Raw genomic sequence first — 22,029 nt, forward strand, 5'->3', positions numbered from 1 at the left:
ACTACCTAGGTAAGAGTGTCAGAACTTGGCTTATGTAGTTTAGCCTTCGAAAAAATGCGGCAACATTACGCTTTGAATGTCAAAGTCAAATTGACAATTATTGACATTGACAGCAAATGTGCACCGCACGTGTGTTTTCGTATTTATTTTCATTATAAATGAGATGATTTTTAAGTGAAAATGTCACGACTTATTGTAAAGAATTTACCTAATAAGGTATGGTAAATCAATTTTCCTAATAATGTTTCCATATTAATGTAATAATGCGCTCATAAGGAATCAATCTGGTTTTAGGTAACTGTTGAGAAACTGAAAGATATATTCAGTGAGAAAGGAGAAGTAACTGATGTACAATTAAAGTACACGAAAGATGGCAAGTTTCGGAATTTTGGTTTTATCGGATACCGCAGTGAGGAACAGGCGACAGAAGCACGGGACTATTTCGATGGCACATGCATAAACTCAATGCAAATACAAGTGCAAACTTGTGCTAATCTAGGCGATGAAAAAAAACCAAAAGCATGGAGTAAATATGCACCCGACAGCTCAGCTTATAAAAAGCTGCACAAAGACGAGATTGAAGAAGAAGAATTAAAAAGGAAAACAGAAAAAAAGGAAAAGAAAATTGAAAAGAACAAAAACAAAATTAAAGAACTGCTTAAAAGAGTAAGTTTCTTTTTCAATAGATCTGTAGGTTCCAACACAATCATAACCAAAAACATATTACCGAGCAATGTACTTAACTATACCAGCAACAATTTTCATTACAATACTGTTCTTTATGGTCTCATAGTATAAACTATTAATTTCAGCATAAAGATGACCCTCTGTTTGCTGAATTTATAGAAGCTCATGTCAATGATAAAACAAGTTGGATAAAGGAGGCTCTACAGTCAGCCTCCAAGAGTGATGATGATGACAGTGGAGTGGATGAAGAAAATACTGAAACTAAGAATGATGAACCCGCAGAAGAAGTACTTCCAAAGAAAGAGGAAATACAAGAAAAGGTTGAAAAGAAGGTTGCTAATAAACCTATTAGTGATTTAGAGGTAAGATATGTATTGTATGAAACCCATTGGGGAAAAGTAAATATGCCTATTTTTTAATACATTTCTTAAGGGCATGCATGGTTTCTAATTTGCACTTGGCCAGCATGATGAATTCAAGCCCTGTTCAAGAGCAGATCCTTGCCCTACAGTGGGACAATAGCTGGTTAAATAAAAAAACATTATGTCAGGTCTATTTTTGACACCTGGAATTAAGCTAACTATGTTTAATGTAGTTAGAATTTACTTTAATTGTTGAAACCTCAGTTATCCACTTGCCAACTTAGTTCAGAAACAATTGATCTCAAGGATCTAAAACAATTGATATAAAATGCTTAAGTAGGTACTAATTGGTTACAAAAATAATTTTAAAAATCTATCTAATCTTCTTATCATATGGTTAGTGATCAACCTCAAAGTTGTTCAAGCCGCCCAAAGGCCTTAGATTTGGCTTTTAAAATATCTCATGTACATATGATGGGCATGGTTCACATGACTACTATGTTGTGTTTTCAGAATATTGTTCTTTTTACAGTACATGAAATTACTTATGAAAAAAGTTGATAGCTCCACAAAAGAAGTGAAAGAAGAAGAAGCAGAGAAGAATGATGAAGAACAGGTGCCAAAGAAGATTAGGAACAGACCACTGTTTCATGTTAAGGTAGTATGATATTCTGCCTCTGTGCTATGTTGGTAATGTATGAGACTGCTATACAAAGGTCTCAGGTTCAAACCAGTTGAGTCAAAAATTTATCCTGTTATTTTGTGTCAAGAAATGCCCAGGAAGTTGAGCTTGTAGATATTTGTGCATTAGAAAATGACAGTCAACAAAAAATATTGATTTTACTGTACTTACTGATTACTACTGTACTTATTTTATACCTAGAATCTATTTTGAACATTGTTAATGATGAGAATTGTTGCTCAAATGCTCTACCCATGTTTTGGACAAATTATGAATATGAATGTTGACACTGGTTGACATCAAACCTTAGAATTCAATCAATTGCCTTTGTTTTTAACAAGGGCTAATGCTTGCTTTTATTACAATAATTCCTTCTATCTGCATCAGACTGGGAGCCAATCTTACAGTGATTTATCCGACCAATGTAAAAGTCACAATGTAGTAAACTAAACTCAATATTTTTATTTGTTTCAGATAACAGGATTACCCTATAAATGCAAAAAGAAGGATATCAAGGAGTTCTTCAGGCCGTTAGTACCTTTTTCAATTAGACTTCCACTTGGGAAGGGTAAAAGAGTTGCTGGCTTCTGTTATGTTGGATTTAGAACAGAGAAGGAACTGAAAAAAGCACTGGCCAAGGACAAATTGTTCTTAGGTATGTATTTGTATGATGCTTATTAACTTATCAAACATTCTGACTGCCTCTGTGTCACTCAGTGACAAACACAAGCTCAGGGTTTTATTCCGGGGTTTGGCATAGTATTTGGGTATTTCAAATTAATCTTAATAGTGGCCCAGATTCGAAAACGCTTATGAGTGTTATGGAACAGAGATTGTATTGTGTACACACTTGGCCACAAGGAATAATCTTGGCAGTTGTAGGCCAGGATAAAATATTTAACATTTTATTGTTTTAGGTAATCATCGCGTACACGTAAATAAATATGAGGATAAAGCAAAGCAAGCAGCTGAGGAAGAAGAACAAAACACAAAACAAAAGAGAGAGGAGGTATTTTTTTGGATTTTATTTTTTTATTTATGACCTCATTCATTGTCAGGCTAAGTTTCCGACAATAACAACATAAAAAAGCTCAATAAGATAAATCTACATCTTAATTTAGGGCTTCTAATTCCGGGGTAAAGTCTAGAGAAAATTTTACTGTTACTGGACTTTTTATATTCTTGACTCTTCTAGACTTTTTTACTTAAGATAATATATTTATTAAACGTGCCTCGGAGAGAACGTTATACCATCGATCTCGCGCCTGACCTCTCACAGATCGTGTCGGTTTACCCGTCCCACCAGGCTATAAGAGTACCGAAGTAGAAATGTTAGTAGAAGTATACCTGTGTACTGTGCACACCCTTGGACATTATAAGCAGTCTTGCACAGTTGGCTGGTTTCCATGAAACTGGCCGCCGTAGCCGGCCCGGAGGACATTACACATAATTAATTATCATGATTACACATTAACACAGATTTCCAGACATTATTATATGGCACTGTCTGTACTTGTTATCTTTAATTACATACCACTAAGTGACATAGTTTGTCAATTTATTTTATTTTCGTGTGTAATCGTTATCATTCGTGACAGCCTTAATAATAGGAAATGATAACTGTAATAGTAGTATTTCCACTACTATTATCTACAGTAATTTTAAATGAAACCTTATGTATATTTTGTTTTTCAAAACCTATATTGATCTAACGTATAACTGCACCTTCTGGTTTACGTGGTCACCTCGTCCCAATAACCGTAGCGCTGCGTGTGGTGGGTTCGAATCCCACCCGAGACAAATATTTGTATGATGAGCACGAGAAATTTGTTTAGAGTCTGGTTGTTAATTTGTCTATATAAATCCGTATTTAGAAGTTTAAAAGTACGTTTACCAGTTACCTGGTTACCACTCTCAGCTCTGCTAAGTTAGTTTGTGATTTGTGTCTCACGCATAGGCATTACTTCAACACTCAATAGTGTTACAAAAAAATCTAATCAGAGTACTTGTTACATTTCTTATAGTAGATTTAACAAGATTTCTCACTTTTTTCTACAAAATACATTCCCGTTCTATTTCACTCATATCTATGTCTTCCTCTAAATTTGTTGTGTCAGCTACAATCAAATCATGTAAATAAATTATAAACTAGTATAACTCTACAGTATTACAAAGTATGGTCTATGTTTAAATATTTTAGTTTTGTTAAAATGTCAAGATATTTTCAGAAAACAAACAATGAAGAAACGATAGGTGAAAGTGGGAGCATATTTGTACGAAATCTACCGTACGTGGTCGCCGAGGAAGAGGTGACAAACCTCTTTGAAAAGTATGGTAAGTGTACTGTGACCTGAATTAGATTAGGAATGTAAGACAATGTAGGACTATGCAGACAGTGCATTGTGTCTATTAAATATGAATGTCATATAATAATCTGAACTTACATAACTTATATTTTATTATCACAAAATATTTGTAGATTTCTTTAGATTGTACGAGCTGTTGTATTATCAACTTTTAAGTTTTATCACAAAATCTTGACATGCGTACTAATAACTATTTCAATGACGTTAGTAAATGTTTTTAGCTGTACTAATAAATGAGTCATCTTTCAGGTCCTATCGCCGAGGTGAACATGCCAATAGATCCTGTATTACGTCAACCTAAGGGATTCGCGACAGTAACATTCGTGATGCCCGAACACGCAGTAAAAGCGTATACGGAGCTCGACGGCACTGCCTTCTGCGGGAGAATGTTGCACCTGCTACCAGCCAAAACTGAAAAACTTGCTAGTGATGATGACGATGGTGTGTACTCCCTCATTTTAATGTCATCTTCTACCAAAAAACCATGGTGTAAAAAAATCCGCTACACTTACATTCAGCCTTGCTGGTATTTTATAAACAGATTGGTACATTATTTTTTACTTCTACTTAGATTTAGAGGTATAACCCCTCCCTAATTCCGGGAGGTAACCCTTGCTGAACTATGAAACAGTAAAATATAGCTACTTATTATTATTTTACATTATGTTTTTAGAGGGTCTATCATTCAAAGAGAAGAAAGCGAAGAAATTGAAAGCTCAAGCAAAGTCCTCTCACAACTGGAACGTGTTGTTTCTGGGCACAAACGCGGTTGCCGACGTCATCGCCTCCAACTATAACACGACGAAAGAACAACTACTCAACGATAATAATACCAGTAAGTACCTATTCTTGTGAATGTGTTTATGCATTGTTTAGTGTCACGTTGAACTGTCTCCACCAACGATTACCAAGAAACGATTAAAACTTGTTTGTTTGCTTGCCGTATGGTTAGTGGTCAACCTAGTGTCAAAGTTGTTCAAGCAGCCCGAGAGGTCTTTGACATGGCTTAACGACTGTTATCTTAGTAGACAACAGTCGGGACCGACTTTTTACGTGCCCTCCGAAGCACGGAGACGCCCAGCTCAAATACCACTATGCGTTCACCTATCTATGGGATGACCGCGCCAAGGGTTGCTTAACCCACAGATCGTTTACCGACCGGTGAGCGCAATTGTAACCATGTAACTAACTAGGTTTTACTCCAACATTCGTACATAACGATCCGACGAATAAAATGCCGGAGCAATAAATCTGCTATATCGCATATGATAAACGTTATGACTTATGGCTGTAACCAGAAACATTTCCATTCGTAAAGGACTTTAGTAGTTTAGTTAGCAGTGTTGAATAGGTATTGTAAGACACGATAGTATTACTTATTGCTATCAGTTGTTTTAGTGAATCACTTCGTGAATAACATGACGTTTTGTAAAACAAAGAAGCTTAGGTACTTGTGTACTAATGAATGATATGAAATTAAATTAGGCCGAATGCTTGAGAGATTACTAACCTATTAGTAACAAAGAAATAACGTAGGTTTGCGTACTTTATGTTATTATTATGATAATGTATGTATACCTTAAGCGTACTAACTATCGGACAATATCATTATTTTTCTATGAACTTAACTTGTAATGATATTGTACAGATACGAGCGCGGCTGTGAGACTGGCTCTTGGTGAAACACAACTGGTTGCCGAAACACGAGCTTTCCTTGAAGCAAATGGAGTCTACCTAGACGCATTCAACAAAGTAAGTATTTATAGTGATAACATACAACGCTGGACTACTACGTACTACAATATTTCATAAACGATGACTTTGTTACATGGTATTTATTATAAGTCATTCGAAGTAGGATGTAAGAAGTACCGACCAAATTTTAAAAGTATATTTATCTTACAGGTTGCCAAAAAAAGATCTAAAACGTGCATACTCGTGAAAAATTTACCAGCAAACACAGATAAAGATGAAATAAAGGCATTGTTTGTAAAACATGGACAAATAGCGAGATTCTTAATGCCACAACACGGCATAACTGCACTTGTTGACTTTATTGAACCATTTGAAGCTAAAAAAGCATTTACTAAATTAGCATACTCTCAATTCAAAAGCGCGCCTTTATATTTAGAATGGGCGCCAGAAAACGTTTTTTTGAAATCTGCCCCCATAATAGAATCTATAGACAATGTAATTGAAAATGAGGAAATTACACCTCAAGAAGAAAGGTTACCAAAAACAAAAGAAACACAAAAACCCGAAGAGAGTAAAATTGTAACAGAAGACGATGATATCGCGGATCTAGAAGAACCTGAAAATGATACCACATTATTCGTTAAAAATCTTAATTTCAGAACAACTGAAGATAGTCTTAAAGCGGTAAGAATCTGCTTATTCAGACTTCTGATCTAAAAATACATAATAAATACGATTTAATTTGTCTAATGAGATATATTTTTAGCATTTTTCAGAGGTGGGCAAATTACACAGTGTGTCGATAGCAAGAAAGAAAGATCCAAAAAATCCTGGTCAATTTCTTTCGATGGGTTATGGATTTGTGCAGTACTACAGAAAGGAACATGCAAATAATGCGTTAAAAATAATTCAATGTTCTACACTTGATGGCAAAACATTAGAATTGAAAAGATCTGAAAGGGGAAATACGTAAGTATTGTTTTTATATCATTTATGTAATTGATTGCACTTAATCTAATCTAATTGATTGCACTTAATCTAATCTATGTTCTTATAATCTTTTTCATTCACAGAAATCAAATCCAAACATCAAAGAAATCGAACAAGGACACGGTCCAAAATGGAACCAAAATTCTCGTTCGAAATGTGCCGTTCCAAGCAAACAGAAATGAATTACATGAAATATTCAGGTAGATAGTCATGATTATAATCATCTGTGGAATGTAATGACTATAATATTGTGGGATTTTGAAATACACCTATGTGATAGTTATCATGTATTTTCCTAACAACAGTTAAACACAGCATAGTAAAGCAGTAATGAACTTGCTTATCATACATGTACCGATAATGTACAATTAAAAAATTGCTTATCTGCGGAAATGTTAGTTATAAGGTCATTTTTTATAACGTTTCTTTTTCAGGGCTTTTGGCGAAATAAAAACGTTACGGCTACCGAAAAAACTCTCCCCGGGATCAGAACAGCATCGTGGTTTTGCATTCGTTGATTATTATTCAAAGGCAGATGCTAAGGTAAAATAGATTCGTTTACACCTACTTATATTATAGCAAAAACTGACTGTCTATAAAATGTGCATTTTCTTGCAGACTGCTTTTGAGGCTTTATGCCAATCAACCCATCTTTACGGCAGGCGGTTGGTTTTGGAATGGGCCGAACAAACAGACGAAGTTGAGGATGTTAACATGCTAAGAAAAAGAACAGCACAATCGTTCCACGCGCAAAATCCTGGTGGGAAAAAATCTAGAAAAGGTGCTGTTGATGTTGAAAAGTTTGTTGAAGGCGAAAGTGCTGATATGTAAATGTTAAAACTGTATAAACAATTTAATTCCGACACATGTTTGTTTTACTTATTTAGAACAAAAACAATGGTGTATTTATAATTATTTGCCTTTATTTTCATGCCGAAATAGGTACAAGAATGTTGGATGGCATACATCATAATATATTCATCTGTGTAACAAAACTATGAATTCAATGTGACTTAAAAATCTCAATTCAATAATGTCGCAGCTGTAATTAATTGCTTGTTTAATAATGCCCTAATATTTACAAATAAGTCATCAGGTCTCGACATGCGATTATAAATTTAAAATGATAATGTTACTAGCGACCTTCTTTTCAATGCTTTAGTTAAAACTACGAGGAAATATAATAAGTTATATTTCATACTTAAACATAGTAACTTATAATTTAGAGCAATGATTTATAAGATACCACCAGTCATTGAACTATAAGTGAAATTTGGTACAAATACCATTTACTACTACAGTTACATCACAATTAACACTAGAAAGGCTGGGAAAATATTTACATACCATAGAAATAATAGCATGAAACAAAGATAGGATTAACATTATATTATAATATTGACTAATAATAAAAATACATAACAGATTGCGAAAAGTAATAAATTATTCTATAAAATTAATTGATTACATTAAGCATATCATCATTTACTGACACACCACATTATACATATTCAAAAGGTATCACTTGCCTGTCGTACCTCACAGTTTTGTATTGCATTTTGTAACTATTCTAATCAACCAAGCTTCCTTAATTTACACGCGATTTTATAGAGTCCATTAAAGGCCTTAACACTTTTACAAACTCTACACTGATCCAACACTAATGACATTTTAGATTTTTTATTTTTATATTAGATTTCAGTAACTACAACTAGTGGCAAAACTCTAATGTAAACAACAAGCATGCTGCAAAGCTTACAGCTTAAAAACAATACATGTTTTAATGTAAATTGAATTGGACTGTAATCAGTGTTGAGTCTGAAATGTACCAAGTCAAGACCTACTATAAATATATTAATATCGCAAATTAAATGGCATCATGCACACAAGGTATTACAGAAAGCATGGTGATCAAATAGATTAGTAAAAGACGACTATGAAATGATACACAGTTTAATGGCAGTGATATAAATTATTATGTGCGCAGGTGAGATCTAAAGATACCAATTTACAATACATAAAGAGGAATAATTAGAGTTGAAGATTTTTAAAGATACATTCATACTTATTCAAAAACTGTGAAAATGTTAGATTTCTAATCAATATGTAATATTCTAAATGCTTTACAACACATACTTCATGATTTTAAGGGAATGTATCCAACTTATTAAAGTATGTTGAAATTTAATTTTACATTACACAGTTGCTTCAACCAATATTTAATTATTTTTGAATTAGTTGCCTAAAACATAGTCAATACAAAGATGAATGATTGTAATCATCTTCATCCAATCAACCAAATATTACAATTGTGTAAAGATCACTTCATACAACACAATGCCTCAATCAATTTTGACTGTAGAATAAATTTTTCGGACAAATATGCTTGTACCCATATATCCCACAGTTCCACAAATGATACCCAGGGCTAAACTAAACAATGCCATGTAACCAAAATAGAAAGTAGTCTGGAAGAGGCCATACATTTTCGTTTTAAAAACAAAATAATAGAAAGAATACAGATAAACATAGAGAGCAGTACTACCGGCAGAAAGGAAGCTAGTCCATTGCCAGCGGTAATCTTCTGCATTCAACAGGAAATAAGTACAAACAATGGTTACACAAACTGTAACAATCATCAAGATTAGGAAAACCAGCAACATGAAACCATACACATAATATATTTTATATGCCCAGAATGATGTGAAAATGAAATACATTTCAATGAAAATAGAACCAAAGGGAAGTATACCACCAACAATAATTATAATGAGAGGTTCCATAAACCATTTCTTTTCAGGGATAGGTCTAGGAACAGCATTAATGCGACAGGGGTAGTCAGGCTGACCTGCCAAATTGCGACCAAGTACTGTCCCTACTAGAGTCAGGGGTAAAATCACAAATGTGCAAATGGACATCACAGCAATCATACTGCCAAATGGGATAGCTCTAGATGCATGGTAGTACATTGCAATGAAATTAATAAAGAATGCTGTGCCACAGACTAAAACAGGCAATAAGAAAGCTGAAAGCAACATTTGTTTGATCCACAGTTTACCTCCCATCCTGGCATACAATGACCCACCAAAGTAACCATTTACAGGTGATGTGGCAGCATAGATAAAAATAGCTGTGGACAACAGAGATCCTCTCTCTGTGTAAAGTTCACCAAATATGGTGAATATTATAACTGCTAATGTCACTACTGTAAGCTGATATCCGGCACCTATTAGTGCTGAAAATACTGGTAGATGTGGTACTGGCCTAAAAACATCTCCATGAACCTGTTTCCAGCCATACTCATCTCCTAAGTCTTTTTCTAAATCATCCAGATCATCATCCTTAGAGTACCTTGCATAATCTTTGCGGAGAGTTCTCATAAGGATCATAGATACTAGTCCTACTAAGAAAATAACCATCATAAAACTATTAAAGATGCTAAACCAGTGAATCCTGTGTTGGAAAAAGTTAGGATCTAAATATTTATCAAATCTATCTTCAAAATTAATGTTGCTCTTCTTCCAATTAACTTCGTAAGTGAAAGGAATCTTGGCGTCGGGCGAGAGTCGTTCCTTATTCTCAGCTGTAAGGTTAACTTCCACAATTCTGTTTCCATTGTATCCAATGTCGAATTTCTTGTGGGTCCAAATGTAATAGTGGTCGCCGTCGATTTCACCCACGGTTCCCCATATTGGCAGGTCATCTATGTACATTTGATACCAATAATGATTCTTTACGGCATACACAAGTGCTTTGTAGGATTGGTCGTTGAGTTCTATGGCACAAAATTGCTGTGCCGGTACGTTGTCTCCAAAAGTGATATCGAGGCCACTAAATTCCAGCTCCACGCCCTGAAGAGCTTCAGATAAGGTCTCATGGTAATGTCCAATAGTTACTTTGGTGCCAACGCAAAAAGGTAGGGAAAAATATGCATACGTCTCTTGGCGATTGTGATACGGACCCACTGTATTCATCCACAGCACCACTTGTTCTCCATTTTTATACGTATGCGTGTGTTCGTCACAATTTACTATAGTCCAAAAAATAAACAACAAATACAAATACTTCATTTTTATGCAGCAAATAACTTCGTAAAACCAATTACAGTACAAATAAAATAAACATAACACGTATGTGAAATGCCGATGTCGGACATCTATGGGAAAAGTATTGCCATAGAACAAAAAGCTAGACAAACGTCAAATGAGGACAAACAAATACATAGGCCGGGTACCTTACCTACCTATTCTTGAAAATATTATTATGTATTGTTTCAAAAACTAGCATTTGGGAAACGCTAAATAAAGAAACGAGTACCTACCTATGCCTAATGAACACTAAAACCTGTGAAGCAATTACAAACAAGCATAGCAGACAACATAAAAAAATACAAAATGTTAAACAAACAAACTGTAAAAGTGAAAGGTGAGAGAAGGATATTAAAATTGCTATCGGAAATCAAAGTAGGGACGAATAAATACGGATGAATGAACAAATTTTATTATAAAATTTTAACAACCGAGACCAGGTTCCCGTTGCACCACTAAACTTGTACCTACCTAATTTTATATAGGTACATTAAAAATATCGTAGGTACTTACTAAGGTTTTTAAAGTACCTACTCATCGTCGATTGAAATGTTTTTTTTTCTCAATATAATTTTATAGAATGTTAAATGTTGTTTTAAAATTGTCTAACAAGTATAAGACTAATTAGTAAGTATAAGACAGTGTATAATCTTTATAATAAATTATTTCAATTTTTTACACGATTTATTGATGAACTAAGAACCATCAACTATAACCTTATAGTAAACTAGCTGACCCGCGCAACTTCGCTTGCGTCACATAAGAAATAATGAAAAAAAAATTCCCCGTTTTTGTAACATTTTTCGTTGCTACTCCGCTTCTAATGGCCGAAGCGTGATGTTATATAGCCTAAAGCCTTCCTCGATAAATGGTTTATCTAACACTGAAAGAATTTTTAAAATCGGATCAGTAGTTCCTGAGATTAGCGCGTTCAAACAAACAAACAAACAATCAAACAAACAAACAAACTCTTCAGCTTTATAATATTAGTAAGTAAGTAAGTATAGATAATAATCGGCTGTGTCGATTTGGAGGAATCGGACCAATTATAGGGGCCGTGAGTACATAACTATTTTGAAAAACTTAATATAGGTAGGCATAAAAAGAAATTAGAAACATTTTTCTCAACCCTATGTCTGTCATAACGATAGCCAGCTGACATAAATAATCACAACTGACATTATTGACATATTTATTCTGCATGGTTTATTGAGGTTATGTGTATGCATGTTTGCACCATAACACTGTTTATTTCTAAAAATGGAAGTTGATTTGCCAAGTTGCGTACAAGCGAAACTTAAATCAGACACAGGGGAAGACACCGGAAACCCCTTGGACCTCCCCTTAAATATATCGAGAGACCAACTTCAACTTATATGCAATGCTTTATTACAGGAGGTAAATAGTGAAATACTAGTTACAAACTTTCGTTCAAAATCTTGTGTGATGTGGCCTACACTTTTTTAATGTTGATTAGATCATAAGGGTTAGGTTTCACATTGCACGATTTAATTAAAACCAAATCGACGCAGCCCGGTCCGTTCAATGAGGTTCCATTTTATAGCCGACTTTAAATTTCAACAAACTTTTTTTGGATTTTCTTTTCTACTTCGTATATCCATACATCAAGTCGTTAAGATAAACCGATTCTTGTTTCTAGGGCTGATGCAGCAGCTTAAGTTTACTTGATTATCAGATAAAATCCTTTTTTGAGTATATGGGGTTTATGTTTGGCAGGTAGAGTAAGCAAGAATTATAATTTCCTTGTTTTATTTTTCAGGAAGACAAGCCATTTTTATTCTTTGTTAAAGATGTTGAAATAACAAACACATTGAAGGATGCCTTAGATATAAAGAGTCTAAACTCAGAAGAGGTTGTTGAAATTATATATCAGCAACAAGCTGTCTTTAGAGTAAGGCCAGTGACAAGATGTACCAGGTAAGCAATTATAGCTATATATATTATACTTTATAAGAAAGTTGTGTTAGTTACACTATTTGTAACTGGAGAATGGGTAAAGCCTTGGCTGAAAATAGATGGAAAAAAATAATAAAAGAATGTTGAATGATTCTTTACAACAACTTTTCTTTTTTCAGTTCTATCCCTGGACATGCAGAAGCAGTTATTTCTACACATTTCAGTCCATCTGGTAGACAGTTAGCGAGTGGCTCAGGGGACACCACAGTCAGGTTCTGGGACCTTCACACACAAACACCACTGCATGTTTGCAAAGGTATAAATTATAAAGAAGCTTCTGCCTGTAACATCAATAGCAAAATCCATAGAGTTGATTAGTGTACAAATTGGTAACATACATAATTAATTAAAGGATGTTACCATCGCTTCATGACCTTCTTTTCAGTTGTCACTCTTTACAGAATATGTTTATGCCTCATTTTTAATGTATTTGATTATCAAATTTTGTCCTTCGAACTCACAATTTGATTTGTTGGACTCTATCTATAAAACAATTCCTTTAATTTCATTGATTTAATTTAATTTTTTTATTTCTGCAGGTCATACCAATTGGGTTCTATGTATTAGTTGGTCACCAGATGGCTTTAAATTAGCTTCAGCGTGTAAACAAGGCAGAATAATAATATGGGATCCAAGCACAGGCAATCAGATTGGCAAGACTATGATGGGGCATAAACAATGGATCACTGCCTTAGCTTGGGAGCCTTATCATAAGTAAATGAATATTTTTTTTGATACTTTAAAAAGAAACTGTGCTATAACTAAGAATTCTAAGTTATTATTTATCTATTTTAGGAACCCAGAGTGTAGAAAACTAGCCAGTTCTTCAAAGGATGGTGATGTTAGAATATGGGATACAGTAACATGTATAACAATATTAAGTCTCACGGGACATTCTAAAGCTGTTACATCTGTTAAATGGGGTGGAAATGGACTCATCTATACATCTTCTCAAGATAGAACTATTAAGGTTTGTGAATAAAATTTATGAATTTGAAATCAGATTTTTTCTATTAAGATGTAAAATGAATAATAGATATGTATAGTGATATTATAAGTGTTTATATGTGTGATAAAACAGGTCTGGCGATCGGAAGACGGAGTACTCTGCAGGACACTCGAAGGACATGCTCACTGGGTCAATACTTTGGCCTTAAGTACAGATTACGTACTGCGGACAGGACCTTTTCATCCAGTCACTGATCAGCAAGGCAGTGTGAATGACAGTAAGTTTTATACATAACATTACTGCAAAAACAAGACCATGCTGCTCTCTTTTAAAAATTGTACCTGCAACTACAAATAATTTTCTATGCCCAACCTTTGTACAGAGTTCTCTTCCTCAGTTAATACATATATGACCCATTATTTTAATGAGTGTTGCATAATCCTTTTTCTTCACAATTGGTTCCTAGTTAAATAAGCTTATTGTTTTCAGAACAAGTTCTCCAGCAACGTGCCTTGGAACGGTATGAAGCAGTATGTGGAAAGAGTGATGAGCGTTTAGTTTCTGGATCAGATGACTTTACATTATTCCTCTGGCTACCAGAAAAAGAGAAGCGTCCACTGGCTCGAATGACTGGACATCAACAACTCATAAATGATGTTAAATTTTCTCCAGACACTAGGTAAGGGTCGGGTTTTTGTAACAACTACTAACCAACTTCATTGAATAGGTATTTAGTAGGTACTAACAATAAAAATATATAAATATCAACTACCGGAGGAGGCCTTTGCCAACAGGCACACTCAGCAAAGAGTGATAGTCATCAAAGAAAAAAAGAAATCTCCCACCTACTCTAAAGGGCTAAATAAAAAAATTACAATATAGTAATTGTTTTTTTTATTTTCTAGGTTAATAGCATCAGCTTCATTTGACAAGTCAGTAAAATTGTGGGAGGCAGCAACAGGCAAGTTTATAACAACTTTGAGAGGACATGTACAGGCAGTGTACATGGTTGCTTGGTCTGCTGATTCAAGGCTTTTACTCAGCTCAAGTGCAGACTCTACTTTAAAAGGTAAGCAAAATATTTTTTATCCACCTATATTCATTGTGATTAGACATTTTGTGTACAAATATAAAAATAATATCATATATTATATGTTGGCTAAATTCATACTTTGTTTCAGTTTGGAATATGAAGACAAAGAAATTAGAACTGGATCTCCCAGGTCACGCTGATGAAGTATATGCAGTTGATTGGGCACCCAATGGGGCCTATGTAGCATCAGGAGGCAAAGACAAAGTATTGAAATTGTAAGTAAACTTTTTAACTACCTATCTATTGTATTTATGTTCATTGTTCAGCATTTAATATGTTTTTATTACTTGCAGATGGCAACACTAAATAAGAAGAATCATTGGAGTGAAGTTCTTTATTATTTTACCAGAAAACTGTTACAATTACATTTGTAAGAATGAATAAACATGTTTTACTTAATTTTAATGCTCTTTTTGACATTAGCCTTAATGCCAGATGCCTCACCAGCATATCTGGTAACCTCAGTCCTAGCTTCACGGACTGCTCCCTTCCTCCTTATCTTAGCTTTCCTATATTTAAGCTTATGTTTCACTCTAGGGTTTCGCTGCAACTTATTTCTATGAGGTGTCAATCCTTTGTTCTTAGCAATTTGATAAGTGATTTCACGTTTTTCACCAACCACTTCTGGAATAACATCCTGTGATGAGGTTGATGGTCTATTATCATTTTCATTAGGTGAAGTACCATCATTATCAGAAAATCCACTCTCTTCAGACTCATCATTCCTTTGAACTTCAAGTTCTTTATCATCTTTGAAGAAGTCATTGCCCTCATATTCATCTTCATTATCTGATACACCTGTGTCCTCACCATCATCCTTTTCAAGGTCATTGATAAGCTTCAATTTCTTGGTTGTAGTCTCTGGAGTCTGTTTCTCTGACTTACGTTTTCCTGATTTTCTGTCTTTCTTTTGTTCTCTTATTTCAGTAACATGTAGTTCCAGATTATTTTTGACTGCCCGCATAATATTTTCTATTTGAGGTTTGATGACATCCAGGTAGATAGGTTCCATTTTGTTTAACATCTGTCTATACTGATATAATCTCTTTATGACAGGGTGATTCTGAATGTTTATTCTTTGACTTTTAAGCAGTAAATAAAAGCTTATATTAGTGCAGTAATTTAGTATCAAGTCATAGTTTGTTTTAACAAATTTGGAGGCAGGACATGTTGGAAGTTTACCATCTTTAACAAGTTCCAGAACAGGATGTAAATCATCTTTAGCAACTGTTAATTTTGTTTTGAAGTCATCAATCAGGCCAGCAAATTCTGGACTTTCTTTTTCAAGGAGCTGTAACTTTTGCCTTTTAGACATCTGGCTTAAATCACTTTTTATCACAGTCTCTTTTTTCTCTTCAACATCTGCAATCTGTTTGGTGAAAAAGTCTAGGGTAAAATCTTCTTCTCCAAGTTGTTCAAGTAATCTTTTCTGGATGTTATTTGCCTCTGCTTCCTCCATAAGAGCATCCTGTTCCTCATTTCCAAAGCCCCCATAATCTTCATCAACATAATCAGTAGCATAATAAGATCTCTTCTTTTTACCCCATGCCTTAGAATCAGGTAAATCATCATCTGACTGTTCTTGTCCCTCAACATCACTGTCTGCTATACCTAAGTCATCTTTCTCTTCATCTGAATTGTCAGACTCTGAAAACGCATACATTTCTTCTTCACTCTCCGAATCATTGCGTTTCCTCTTCCTTACCTTTTCCAAGAGTTGTTTCTCTCTTGGTGTATATTCATCTTCAGAGTCTGAAGGCTCATAGTTGCCCTTCATATCGAAGTTGGTCTTCACTCTACAAATAACAAGAATATACATTGGTTAGAATCAATATAGTAATTACACTGTGATGTATATAGTAATTACACTGTAATTACTATATACATCACAACAACTATAGTCAGAGTCTGTCAGAGTTATAGTTTACAATAAAGCTAGGCGAAACTGCACGGGCAGCAAAATATGACACCCCGGCAGAAATATAAAGTGACTAGGTACTAAGTAATAAGCTAGTAATAACTAAGTAAAATAACCTTTATCGATAATCCGCAACTAATTGTAATATAAACAGTCTGAGTTCTGTTCAAATATGGTATCAAATACTTACTTTATTTTATCTCCCATGATTACTTTTCAGTCTTTCATGAAAAAAGAAATAACTGTATGTATACTGTAACAGCGAATTCTAAGGTTAGCTCTCCATCCGTGACGGGCTTTCCGGCAGCTGCTTGTGAAATTTGAAACTCAAATGAAAATCAACAAGTTTATCAACGCGCTTCAATTAAGTTTGAATAATTACAAGAGCACATCTAAATATTAGCAAGTTAAAATTTTATATGCGGGCCTCGTTGCACAGGCCTGTTCACAAAATCACCAGTCAATTTGACATTTTGACAATGTTGACATTAGAATTGTTACATTTTTCTGCTCTACGTGATAATTCGTTCCAGAAGCTTTAAAGGTATAGTATAGGTAGGTACTTTCGATAAGCTACCAGGACATGGTCAGCTTAACGTTAAAGTTATATTTTTTTTTGGCGCTGTATCTATTATTTATTAATTGAGGCTTCATATTCTAAAATATATAGATACTAGCTGACCCGTGCGGCTCCGCTCGCGTGAATGATTTTTTTTTACTAATACAAAACTTAATTATTCCTTAACAACAAAATATGCTTTTTTTCACGAAAAATATTCTCAAAATTATTTATATCTCATATAACTCGCGCTAAAGCATATCCGCCATTAAAACTGTTGCCATGACAACGGAATTTTGTTAATTCAATCCATACTAATATTATAAATGCGAAAGTAACTCTGTCTGTCTGTCTGTCTGTCTGTCTGTCTGTCTGTCTGTCTGTCTGTCTGTCTGTCTGTCTGTCTGCTACTCAATCACGCCTAAACTACTGAACCAATTTGCATGAAATTTGGTATGGAGATATTTTGATACTCGAGAAAGGACATAGGCTACTTTTTACCCCGGGAAAATGACGCATTTCCCGGGAAAATTCAAGTTTCGCCACCGAAGCCGCGAATAATCAAGATCATAATGACATTTAATTAACAAAATTCCGTTGTTATGGCAACAGTTTTAATGGCGGATATGCTTTAGCGCGAGTTATATGAGATATCAATAATTTTGAGAATATTTTTCGTGAAAAGAAGCATATTTTGTTGTTTAGGAATAATTAAGCTTTGTATTAGTAATTAGTATTAAATATTAATAATTAGTGGCGAACGAGGTCCCGAATAATCAATATTATAATGACATTGAATTAACAAAATTCCGTTGTCATGGCAACTGTTTTAATGACGGATATGCCTTAGCGCAACTTCGTTGCATTTAAGAGATATAAATAATTTTGAGAATATTTTTCGTGAAAAAAAAAGCATTATTTGTATCATCACGCTACGACTAATAGGAGCAGAGTAACAGTAAAAAGTGTTACAAAAACGTGGAAAATTCTGACCCATTCTTTCTTATGTGACGCAAGCGAAGTTGCGCGGGTCAGCTAGTGTCATTATAATGTTGATTATTCGCGACTTCGGTAGCGAAACCTGAATTTTCCCGGGAAATGCGTCATTTTCCCGGGGTAAAAAGTAGCCTATGTCCTTTCTCGGGTATTAAACTATCTCCATACCAAATTTCATGCAAATTGGTTCAGTAGTTTAGGCGTGATTGAGTAGCAGACAGACAGACAGACAGACAGACAGACAGAGTTACTTTCGCATTTATAATATTAATGTGTTTATATCTAGCGGGGCCCCCTTAGCTAGAGCGATGAAAGTGATAAGAGCGGTTAGCTCGTTCAATGTACCTACCAAATATAATGAAATGGTCCAATGTACCTCCGTTGTATCCACAGAAATGACCTCTGAAGTTGATGTCCATCCAGCGGGGCCCTTCGTCGTTATCAGGCCGAGATACTTAAAAGTGATGTCAGACGAAACTTGGCCCAATGTACCTTTCTAGTCATGTATTTGTTCTTAAAAGTTTGTGATGATATACCAGAAATTAAGTTTCAAAGTTTTGTCTAGCCAGCAGGGCCCTTTGTTATTTGTATTAACATATGCATAAAATGCAGACCATTCTTATGTCTTCCCAATGTACCTCACAGTTATTCACTATTTACCAAATTTTTCGCGGTTTTTCTACCTAAACAAAAAAATAAACTTTTCATACAAAATAGTCTGTTTGTGCAACACGGGGCAACCACAAAAGTATGGTCAGCAAATTCAAAATTAATTGTTATTTTGTATATCGGTAGCAATGGTATGTAAACAGAAAAAACTTTTTTGATATTAGGAACATAGCGTTTTTATTATTTCGAACCATATTGTGTAATATCAGATATAAAGAAAATAAGATAACAATAAAAAAATATAGTCAAAACTTTACCTATTAACTTAAAAATGATACAAGAGCATGGCATGACTTTTTTAAATGAAGCTATTAATGATGGAATTACGTATGAAGGCAATAACTGTAAGTACAGTGGATGTAGTGGTGTTCGTAGACTATCATATACATTAAATAATATCATAGCACTTGATGTTAATGGTATCAATAAAATATATTTGTCGGAAATTCCTAACATGTTGTTTTTGAGACAAAAGGACTCCTATAAATTGACATCTGTGATTGAGTATTGTCCTGGTGGTATAGGCCATTACAAAGCTCATTGCTTACGAATAAAAAATGGCAAATGGGAATCTTTCGATGATTTAAATTCAACTGTTAAAGTAAATAATGATAAACGGAAAATCGTAGCGCATTGCTTAATATATGTGAGACAATAGTTCATGTAACATATAATTAATAATATCATTGCAATAATTACAGTACGTTGTAGTATCAAGTACGTTGATTATTATAATATAATTGTTTTGACTATATTTTTTTATTGTTATCTTATTTTCTTTATATCTGATATTACACAATATGGTTCGAAATAATAAAAACGCTATGTTCCTAATATCAAAAAAGTTTTTTCTGTTTACATACCATTGCTACCGATATACAAAATAACAATTAATTTTGAATTTGCTGACCATACTTTTGTGGTTGCCCCGTGTTGCACAAACAGACTATTTTGTATGAAAAGTTTATTTTTTTGTTTAGGTAGAAAAACCGCGAAAAATTTGGTAAATAGTGAATAACTGTGAGGTACATTGGGAAGACATAAGAATGGTCTGCATTTTATGCATATGTTAATACAAATAACAAAGGGCCCTGCTGGCTAGACAAAACTTTGAAACTTAATTTCTGGTATATCATCACAAACTTTTAAGAACAAATACATGACTAGAAAGGTACATTGGGCCAAGTTTCGTCTGACATCACTTTTAAGTATCTCGGCCTGATAACGACGAAGGGCCCCGCTGGATGGACATCAACTTCAGAGGTCATTTCTGTGGATACAACGGAGGTACATTGGACCATTTCATTATATTTGGTAGGTACATTGAACGAGCTAACCGCTCTTATCACTTTCATCGCTCTAGCTAAGGGGGCCCCGCTAGATATAAACACATATAATATTAGTATGGATATATTTTCAATAACACAAATAAAATAACCTTTTTATATCGCTGAAGCTCCACTAATTTTATTCTAGGTTGGCAACGTTACACATCTGACATTATGACAGCTCAGCTTAATCAGCCCAGCCAGCTGTCATGTCTCATCACCGGCCTTGCCTGACATTTTGTACCTATATTGTTTAGTTAAGGATAAAATAAGTTTATTTAAAATTCTAACTTAAAGTATTCACCCTAATCAGAAATTAAGTGTGAAACAATTTTTTATTAATCATGGGAGAATTGTTAAATAAATCTTTGCTATTACTGTTTTTGTATTTTCAAATTACTATTATAGGAAGTAAAAAAATTGCTTCTCGAAATATTAATGAAAGTTCTGGTAAATTAAGCGAGTGTCGCCGTTGCAAAATCCTTACAGATTCTTTCAATCATTGGCTTGATAAAACTTCTCGAGGAAAATATGAAGGCGGCGATGCTGCTTGGGAAGAAGAAAAATTGAAGTCTTATGCACGAAGTGAAATCCGCCTAGTCGAAATACAAGAAGGATTGTGTTCAGAACTCAAAATTCATCAAGATCCATGTTATACTTTAGCTGAAGAAGCAGAACAAGTACTTGAGAAATGGTGGTTCTATGAAAACCCAAATGCTGCAGATTTGTATACATGGTTATGCATAGAAAATCTACAACACTGTTGTCACAAAGGCCACTTCGGTGCCGCGTGCTCTGCATGCCCTAAAGACAAACACAATAAAGTTTGTGGTGGACATGGAAAGTGTGATGGTGATGGCACACGGCTAGGGAATGGAACATGTTTATGCAGAAAAGGCTACATGGGAATAATGTGTGATGAATGTAGTGAAAACTACTATTTGTCTGAAGCTGGTACATGTGATGCTTGCCATGCATCCTGCAATGGCTGTAAAGGTGAGGGTGCAGATTCTTGTGAAGCATGTAAAACTGGTTGGGAGTTACATTCTGGTGTGTGTGTTGATGTTAATGAATGCTCCTCCTCTGTTTGCAAGCTTAATGAATATTGCACTAACACTGAAGGCTCTCACAGGTGCACGAAATGTGATTTATCTTGTAAAACATGCATGGGTGATGGCCCTTCCAATTGTACATCATGTGAATCTACAAATGTTCTATGGTTTGGAGAGTGTATTGATGATGAACTGCAACAAAACTATATAACCAATTCAATAAGAAGATTGGCACTGTATATTGGCCTGTTAGTTATAACATTATTTATATTCCGTTCCTCAACATCAGTAGTTACAATTGTAGTGGTAATATTAGCAGTGTATATTTACTTTACTGAAAAGAATCTAAAAATGACGACATTTAATGTGCTACAACACTTATTATTCAGTGCAAAATAGTTTGTAAGCCTAGTTGTAGTGTGTTTTAAGTAATATTAAACATTTTCATATAACAGATACCAAAGCAGATATGTAATTATTGTTAATATTTTGATAAATGAAAATACTAATCATGTAGATACCTACAGAACTCATATTTGTATTTGGTTTTATTGCAAAAAAAAATGCTAAACTTGTAAAATATATTAACTTTGTAGAGTAATTGATTATATCCAATAT

At 34.3% G+C, this 22,029-nt stretch overlaps 5 protein-coding genes across 5 annotated transcripts; 3 read left to right on the top strand and 2 right to left on the bottom strand.

Moving 5' to 3' along the window:
• Positions 1-94: 94 nt before the first annotated feature.
• On the top strand, positions 95-7,665 carry LOC142977467 (putative RNA-binding protein 19). Its single transcript, XM_076121357.1, has 15 exons — positions 95-216; positions 295-666; positions 813-1,049; positions 1,582-1,707; positions 2,206-2,386; positions 2,649-2,740; positions 3,960-4,065; positions 4,347-4,538; positions 4,771-4,932; positions 5,746-5,849; positions 6,003-6,476; positions 6,559-6,761; positions 6,866-6,982; positions 7,217-7,325; positions 7,401-7,665. The coding sequence occupies exons 1-15, from the start codon at positions 181-183 to the stop codon at positions 7,611-7,613; spliced, it is 2,724 nt and encodes a 907-aa protein (XP_075977472.1). The 5' UTR covers positions 95-180; the 3' UTR covers positions 7,614-7,665.
• A 20-nt stretch (positions 7,666-7,685) lies between these two features.
• TM9SF3 (transmembrane 9 superfamily protein member 3) lies at positions 7,686-10,960 on the bottom strand. The gene has a single exon (XM_076121358.1). It carries the CDS (start codon positions 10,850-10,852, stop codon positions 9,125-9,127), a length of 1,728 nt encoding a protein of 575 aa, XP_075977473.1. The 5' UTR covers positions 10,853-10,960; the 3' UTR covers positions 7,686-9,124.
• Positions 10,961-12,049: 1,089 nt separating this feature from the next.
• On the top strand, positions 12,050-15,295 carry Nle (notchless protein homolog 1). The gene is made up of 10 exons (XM_076121591.1): positions 12,050-12,268; positions 12,651-12,808; positions 12,967-13,103; positions 13,387-13,561; positions 13,643-13,817; positions 13,929-14,073; positions 14,286-14,475; positions 14,702-14,865; positions 14,978-15,104; positions 15,183-15,295. The coding sequence occupies exons 1-10, from the start codon at positions 12,131-12,133 to the stop codon at positions 15,193-15,195; spliced, it is 1,422 nt and encodes a 473-aa protein (XP_075977706.1). The 5' UTR covers positions 12,050-12,130; the 3' UTR covers positions 15,196-15,295.
• Positions 15,209-17,289, bottom strand: Sas10 (UTP3 small subunit processome component Sas10). Its single transcript, XM_076121592.1, has 2 exons — positions 16,998-17,289; positions 15,209-16,685 (listed from the first exon to the last, which is right to left on the bottom strand). The coding sequence occupies exons 1-2, from the start codon at positions 17,012-17,014 to the stop codon at positions 15,281-15,283; spliced, it is 1,422 nt and encodes a 473-aa protein (XP_075977707.1). The 5' UTR covers positions 17,015-17,289; the 3' UTR covers positions 15,209-15,280.
• Positions 17,290-20,538: 3,249 nt separating this feature from the next.
• LOC142977994 (cysteine-rich with EGF-like domain protein 2) lies at positions 20,539-22,001 on the top strand. The gene has a single exon (XM_076122198.1). It carries the CDS (start codon positions 20,704-20,706, stop codon positions 21,808-21,810), a length of 1,107 nt encoding a protein of 368 aa, XP_075978313.1. The 5' UTR covers positions 20,539-20,703; the 3' UTR covers positions 21,811-22,001.
• Positions 22,002-22,029: the final 28 nt, after the last annotated feature.

The sequence above is a fragment of the Anticarsia gemmatalis genome, chromosome 13 (genome assembly GCF_050436995.1).
Source record: "Anticarsia gemmatalis isolate Benzon Research Colony breed Stoneville strain chromosome 13, ilAntGemm2 primary, whole genome shotgun sequence".
Classification (NCBI taxonomy): domain Eukaryota; kingdom Metazoa; phylum Arthropoda; class Insecta; order Lepidoptera; family Erebidae; genus Anticarsia; species Anticarsia gemmatalis.